Source organism: Helobdella robusta (genome assembly GCF_000326865.2).
Source record: "Helobdella robusta unplaced genomic scaffold HELROscaffold_6, whole genome shotgun sequence".
Classification (NCBI taxonomy): domain Eukaryota; kingdom Metazoa; phylum Annelida; class Clitellata; order Rhynchobdellida; family Glossiphoniidae; genus Helobdella; species Helobdella robusta.
Genome location: NW_008705330.1, coordinates 2,368,887 through 2,377,181, shown reverse-complemented (window position 1 = coordinate 2,377,181; position 8,295 = coordinate 2,368,887). Strand labels below are relative to the sequence as shown.

At 32.6% G+C, this 8,295-nt stretch overlaps 2 protein-coding genes across 2 annotated transcripts in view; one reads left to right on the top strand and one right to left on the bottom strand.

The window, feature by feature from the left end:
- Window positions 1-2,618: 2,618 nt before the first annotated feature.
- HELRODRAFT_164181 (hypothetical protein) lies at window positions 2,619-3,843 on the bottom strand (the record flags this gene model as incomplete). Its single annotated transcript, XM_009029187.1, has 3 exons — window positions 2,619-2,833; window positions 3,174-3,336; window positions 3,613-3,843. 3 exons carry the CDS (start codon window positions 3,841-3,843, stop codon window positions 2,619-2,621), a joined length of 609 nt encoding a protein of 202 aa, XP_009027435.1.
- Window positions 3,844-5,107: 1,264 nt separating this feature from the next.
- Window positions 5,108-8,295, top strand: part of HELRODRAFT_164180 (hypothetical protein) — a gene marked incomplete at both ends in the record, with an annotated part of 6,710 nt that continues 3,522 nt past the window's right edge. Inside the window, 2 exons of the mRNA XM_009029186.1 lie at window positions 5,108-5,212; window positions 5,644-6,046. Of these exons, the coding sequence (XP_009027434.1) occupies window positions 5,108-5,212; window positions 5,644-6,046 (508 nt within the window). The remainder of the gene's footprint in view (window positions 5,213-5,643; window positions 6,047-8,295) is intronic.

Here is an 8,295-nt window from a genome sequence, read left to right as displayed (position 1 = left end):
CGCCGATCATGGATTCAAAGTCAACATCAGCAAAACCAAAGTAATGAACACTGGTGAACCCATCCAATCCACAGCTACTGGACGATGGCCCTGTTCAGTTTGTAAAGCTGGTGTAAGTAACAATTCAATCAAGTGTCAGCAGTGTAACCAGTGGTGTCACAAACGTTGTTTAAAAATAATTGGTACTTTATCTAAAGTGTCCAATTTTGTTTGTCCTGCTTGCATCAATCCTCAACAACAAATTCGAAATAGCACTGTTTTTGAGGCCATTAAAATAGAGAAAGTCACATCGTTTCAATATCTAGGGGATGTTCTGGATTGTACTGGAACAGCTGAAGCTGCCGTTCGAGCAAGCATACGTGCAGCCTGGAATAAATGGCATCTCCTTGCCTCTATATTGATGCGGCGTGACATCCCACTAACACTACGATCAAGACTTTATAAATCTGTGATACGTCCGGTGTTGTTATATGGTGCAGAAACATAGCCAATGACAACCAAACTGGAACAACAACTTCAACGAACCAACATGAAAATGCTCCGATGGATGCAACGAATTAGTCTGAAGGACCACACTAAATCTACCGAAATTCTTCGTCGTGCTGGTTTAGATGATATATAGAACGAATGCCGGCAACACCGTCTGCGGTGGTTTGGTCATGTCAAACGAAGTGGAAACAGTGCCATAACTTCTCTTGCAGATGTTAAAGTACCTGGCACACGTCCCAAAGGCCGTCCAAAGAAGTCCTGGTCGCAAACAATCGAGCAAGACATGAAAGCTCTAAATTTAAACGAAATAGATACAACTGATCGTCTAATTTGGCGCAAAAAGTTGATGGCGAAGAAAAAAACGTTCTACCTCGGGAAACCGGGTCTCTTGACGCAAAACGAAGATTGATAGATTGATTGATTGATATATATATATATATATATATATATATATATATATTCATGATAATGAGCCCAAATGAACGCTGCTAACATTGCAGCTATTTTATAAATCCACTTAAAGTTATCTGGTGACTGCAATTTTTTAATGCTTTAAATTTGAATAAATGTTTAATTTTCTTGCTCTATGGCATATTTACTTCATGTACTTAGAATATGCCTTATACTGACTCTCGAACGCACCCGAGCACATTTAGAGTCTGGTTCCATACTTAGTTTTCATGAAATTTATCAAATTTTATTATTTTTACATTTTTATAGTTTATTAATAAATATTTATTCATTTTTTAAAAATCTTATTTATTTAGATTATTTTTTTTAATTGTTTTATTGCATGTATTCCTATAATATTTTAGCAATATATTTTTTTTCTGGCCTAAGGTAGCCTGTCTTCCATCCTACATCAAAAATTTTTAAATTTACTTTGTTTAATTATTTCGGCTTTCTACAGAAGAACTAAATTGGTATAAATTTGTAAACAATTGTGGAATTCTATACCATTCTGTTTCGCGATTCGACTGATTGATCTGCTACGTCTGTTTACTGAACGTCCGTAACACCAGTTTCATGAAACTGATTTTCAAATTTCACGATCAACGACATATAAATATAGAGTGCCGAAAGACTTTTGAGTTAAAATGGAGAAATTTAAGAAGTTAAAGAAATCATTAATGCACGATGCACATGAAAATTTAAAAACACGTGTTTTAACTTAAAAAAACAATTTTGATTTTATTTGATCGAATAAATTTTAGCGAACGAATTTCGTTAAAGAAATTTTGTCTGTGTTTTTAAATCATTTAAAAAATATTCTGACAATAAATATTTTGTTATTTTACACCAATCGACACAATATTGTATGCTTAAAAAATTATTACATATGATTATTCATCGCAAAATTATAGTTAACACGCTGTATCAAAATATATTTACTAAATGACATTTTTACAACAAGTGTTAAAACCGTGTGTCGGTTTTAATTTAATTACAAAATATTCTGACAGTAAATATTTTATTATTTTACACCAATTGACACAATATTGTATGCTTAAAAAATTACCAAAAATAATTATTCATCACAAAATTAAAGTTTACACGCTGTATCAAAATATGTTTACTAAATGACATTTTTACAGTGGGTCGGTTTTAATTTATTTAAAAAATATTCTGACAGTAAATATGTTATTATTATACACCAAATGACACAATATTTTATGCTTAAAAGACTATCAAATATATTATTCATCGCAAAATTATAGTTAACACACTGTATCAAAATATATATAATAAATGACATTTTTACAACAGGTATTAAAATTGTGTCTCGGTTTTAATTTATTTAAAAAATATTCTGACAGTAAATTTTTCATTATTTTACACCAATCGACGCAATACTGTATGGTTAAAAGATTATCGAATACAATTATTCATCGCAAAATTATAGTTAACACACTGTATCAAAATATATTTACTAAATGACAATTTTACAGTAGTTGTTAAAACCGTGTCTACTATTTGACCACCAACTTTACCTACCATCTGACCATCAACAATATCTAACCCTTGAACACCGATTACACCTACCACCTGACTACCAACTTTATCTACCACCTGACCACCGATTTTAATGACCAAAATTTATGTCGTTCTATTTATTATAATGCGAAAATTTAAAAATAAGTTGCGAAGGAAGAAGAAAGTTTACCGGATTCAATTTCTTCTGGTGGAGTTTCCTTTAACAGCGACCTATAAATAGCTTTAGGAGTTTTATTGGTGTTCGTAAGATCTCTTATCTTTTTTTTAGTGTCACTGTTAATGTGACCACTGTGCAGTCCATTAGACGAATGATATGTTTCTCCATTGACAGTTACATTTATGATCACGTCTTTGTCAGGTTGCGGAATTTTTTTATTTTGAAAAAAACTGTGCAAAATTTTGAAAAGCTGCACCTCGCTTTCCCATTCCAATAATCATTTTTTTACTAGTAGATTTTGATATGTAATTATAACAATAACTCAATATACAACAAAGTATTACTTTATTAAATTCTAATGCAATCAAATCGGTCCATCCTTTTGACAACCCTCTTGACTTTTCATTAACGGGTGCCACGCAACTGAAATCTTGAAAAAAAAGAACTATTTGAAATTTTTTAAATACTTCATTTACCTGACCACCTACCACTTGACCACCAGTTTTGTCTACCACCTGACAACCGATTTTACCTACTACTTGACCACCAACTTTACTTACCATCAGACTATCGACAATATCTACCATTTGACCCCCAACTTCATTTACCTCTTGAACACCGGCTTCACCTACTATATGACTACCAACTTCATCTACCACCTGATTACCGACTTGACCACCAACGTTACCTACCATCTGACAATCAACAATATCTACCACTTGACCATCAATTTCACCTGCCACTTGAACACCGGCTTCACCTATTATCTGACTACCAACTTCACCTACCACTTGACTACCAACTTCATCTACCACCAGACTACCAACTTCATTTACTACACGACTACTAACTTCATCTACCACTTGACCACCAACTTCACCAACCACTTAAACACTGACTTCATCTAACACTTAACCACCAGCTTCACCTACCACCTGACTAACAACATCATCTACCACCTGACCACCGACTTTATCTACTTCTTGGCCACCAACTTTATCCACACCTTGACCACCAATTTTATCTACCACTTGACCACCAACTTCACCTACTTCTTGATCCCCAACTTCATCTACCTTTTGACCATCAACTTCTCCCTCACTATCAGCAATCGTTTTAATTTTAGAGTAAATGTATTTCAATTTTTTTATTACTTTATGGCTACGACCGACGCCAAGCGTGATACCAACTTTCACGAACATTTCGCTTTGACTATAGGTACATTTCGAATTTTGAGAACACTTCTTTCATTTCTTCGATGGTAAAAACAACCTTTCTATCTATTCTAATTAATGGTTGATGGAAAAGTTTGTAATTTTCATTCCAATTGTTAATAACTTGAAATTTTGAATATTTGAAATTAAACAGTTAATAAATAGAAAATATTTCTTAAAAACAGCTAAACAGTTGTTGAGTATTTTTTAAACGCAACAAATATTTTTTGTCTTCCAGGTTTTTTACAAACAGCTTGATATGGGAGCATAGAGTACGTTGATATAACAGTGAGCTTCAAGAAATTACTATTAAATCTACTACTTCTAAAGCAACTACTACTACCACCACAATTACAACTACCACTACTAATACAACGACTACTACGTACTATCACTACAATTAGTACTACTTCTTATCTTCTTATATAGCCGCTAAAACTACTATCAATGCTACTACTACGACTACTACTACGACTACTACTAATACTACTACTTGAAAAAATAAAATACACATATATGCACAAATTGTTTTAGTCTTGTGTTAATTAGCGCCCTGACAGCAAATAACCATTAAAATTTATCTCATAGCAGACTAATCAATTTGTGATTTCAACAAAAAACACGTCCACTACAACTACTACTACTACTACTACACCACATCTACTACCACTATTATCTTGTAAAATAACAAAATAAATACTGTCAGAATATTTTTTAAATAAATTAAAACCGAACCACGTAAATATATTTTGATACATCGTGTTAACTATAATTTTGCGATGAATAAATATATTTAATAATTTTATAAGCATACAATATCGTGTCGATTGGTTTAAAATAATAAAATATTTACTGTCAGAATATTTTTTAAATAAATTAAAACCGAGACATGGTTTTAACAACTGTTGTAAAATTGTCATTTAGTAAATATATTTTGATACAGCGTGTTAACTATAATTTTGCGATGAATAAATATATGTAATAATTTTTTAAGCATACAATATTGTGTCGATTGGTGTAAAATAACAAAATATTTACTGTCAAAATATTTTTTAAATGATTTAAAAACACAAACAGAATTTCTTAAACGAAATTCGTTCGCTAACATTTATTCGATCAAATAAAATTGTAATTTTTTTTTAAGTTAAAACACGTGTTTTTAAATTTGCGTGTGCGTCATGCATTAATGATTTCTTTAACTTCTTAAATTTCTCCATTTCAACTCAAAAGTCTTTCGGCACTCCATATTTATATGTCGTTGATCGTGAAATTTGAAAATCAGTTTCATGAAACTGGTGTTACGGACGTGTTTACTGAGCCGGTGGACATCATACCGTGGAAGTTTTTTCTTTTACATGTGAGTTCCAATTTTTATTAAATTAAAAATTAATTTTGAAATTTTATTTTATTTAGTTATGTAATTTGGCAAAAGTATACTTTTCTGTTGACTTTTCACTTCCTTGGGTAAAACGTGGGATAGGTACTCCTATGGTATCGTCCATGTTTACAAACAATCATAATGTACTTTTGATAAATTAACTCCGCCCATTTTGAATTATCTAGCGCTTGATTATTTATTTATATCAAATTGAAAATAATTTAATACAAGTTAATTCTTAGGTAAGTAATTTTTAATACAAGTTTTTTAGATCATTACTTGTCAAAAAGTTGAAATAGTGAACATTAAATAAAAAAAAGTTAAAATTGCCTGGATATAGTTACCTGGTTTCAAATTTCTGCAAAGCAAGTTATCGAGGTATTATGTTATATTACAAAATCAATTTGCAGCTGTTTAGTGTTCAACTGGATTCCATATTTGATGAATATTTGTGTGCCAGGATTAACGTCAGAGATCTAAATTTAATGGTAATTTACAGAAGTCCTAATTCAAGTAATGATAATAATGACAATCTCATTGGTGTCTTGAATGAGTTTGGTGATTTGTCTGGTAGACATCTTGTTTTGGGTTATTTTAATTTTCCAGATATAGATTGGAAGCTGAGAGTTTGTGCAGGTTCTGACTACAAGATTGAAAATAGATTTTTGCAGCTTATTGATGATAGGTTTTGGCTGCAGCATGTCAACAAACCAACAAGATATGGAACTAACAGTTGTCCTCATGTATTGGATTTAATTATCACGTCTGAAGATTGCGTATCAGATTTGCAGTATTCATCTCCTCTGGGCAGAAGTGACCACTTATTGATTTCATTTAAAATTTTTGATTGTTCAATTTTGCACAGTAAACCTAGGAAGAAGTTGTGTTTTAATCTTGGACAGTACGATGCAATTAACAAATATCTTTCTAGCATGTTATCTGTTGATACAACTGTGGATGTAGACCAAAAGAGCAACGTAGAAAATTTATGGCAAAAATTTTGTTTTTTGATTAGTGAGGCTACTTCAAAATATGTTCCTATGAAAATATGTGGTAGCTGTGTTGTTAAGCATGTCAACTTTAAACTGAGGCGACTTATCAAGCTTAAACACTACTATTGGAAAAGAATCTATAAATACGGAGACGTTGACTTATTGCAAAGTTTCAGGTCTACGAGAGATAAAGTTCGAGCAGAATGTAAACAGCTGGACAGAGATAACCAGAATTTTATTGCCAGAAACTATCATAACAACCCAAAACTGTTCTGGAAACAGGTGAAGAAGAAAATAACAACAGTGGGCAGGGTTGAAACACTCAGAGTACAGAACACAGATCTCACGGGTGACGATGAAAAAGCCCAAGCTTTGGCAAGGTTCTTTTCATCGGTTTATAAACTTGACAATGAGGTTAATTATAATGACTCATTATATCCATTGGTTCCGGCTGCCGGAAACAAATCTGCAGGGCCTGATAATATTCATCCACGGATATTGTTGGAAAGTAAAACAGTTGTTGTTTCTGCAGTTAGGCAAATTTTTCAATGTTCACTAGATACCGGTATGATTCCAGCAGATTGGAAGGCTAGCATAGTAATACCAATACACAAAAAAGGAAGTAAAAGTTTGGTTAGTAACTACAGGCCTACTTCTCTTACTTCTGTGTGTTGTAAAATGATGGAATCAATTATTAAGGACCATGTTTTGAATTATTTTTTGACAAATAATTTATTTCACCGAAATCAATATGGGTTTTTGCCCGGACAATCGACGACTCTTCAGTTGCTGACATTTTTGGATAAAGTTACAATGGGTGTTGATTGTGATGAGGAGGTACACGTCATATACACTGATCTCGAGAAGGCTTTTGATAGGATATCTCACAATTGTTTGTTACTGAAACTAAAGAAATATGGATTCAATAACAAAATTCTTGTTTGGATAAGTGAATATAAGTTACAATGGGTGTTGATTGTGATGAGGAGGTACACGTCATATACACTGATCTCGAGAAGGCTTTTGATAGGATATCTCACAATTGTTTGTTACTGAAACTAAAGAAATATGGATTCGATAACAAAATTCTTGTTTGGATAAGTGAATATCTTAAGAAGAGAAACTTCAGGGTGCGAGTGGGTGATGCATTGTCTTCAAAGTTTGATGCTACTAGTGGAGTTCCCCAAGGTAGTATCCTGGGACCTCTACTGTTTACAATTTATATTAATGATCTCCCTTCAGCATGTGAGAATATATATCTTTTTGCGGATGATGCAAAGATGTTTAAAATTATCAAATGTCCAGATGACTTGAAGTCCATGCAACTAAATGTGATCAATATGCAAAATTGGCTAAATGTCTGGCGTATGATTCCAAATGTAGATAAATGTTGCGTATTGAAGTTCGGAAATAAATATAATAATATTTATGAAATGTGGGATTCTGCCCAGGTCAAACAAGTGATCCAAGTAGTCAAAGTAATAAAAGACTTAGGTGTGTTTGTTGATGATAAACTCACTTTTAGGGATCATATATATAGTAAAGTTAAGTTAGCCAACACTATGTTGGGCATCATAAACAGGCATTTTAGACTTATTGATAAAGAAGCTTACCTATGTTTCTACAAAGGCTTGGTCATACCACATCTAGAGTATGCGGTACAGGTTTGGTGCCCACATCACATAAACCTAATACAAATGATTGAAAAAGTTCAAAGAAGAGCTACTAGATCTATCCGTTCTTGTTATGGTTTAGAGTATATTGATAGATTAAAAAAATTGAACTTGCATTCTTTGAAATATCGAAGAACTAGAGCGGACCTGATTTTTTTATATAAAATGTTGGTGGCCAATCCAGATACTGATCATTCGTTCATGTTGCTCAATAATGATGGGAGAACTAGAGGGCATCATATGAAGTTGTCAACAGGTTTATCTCACAAGGATGTTAGAAAATATTTTTTTTGTAACAGAGTAGTCGCGGACTGGAATAGACTCCCGCAATCTGTTGTTGACTCTCCAAATACAAGTGTTTTTAAATCTCGTTTGGATTTGTTTTGGGGTGATGCTA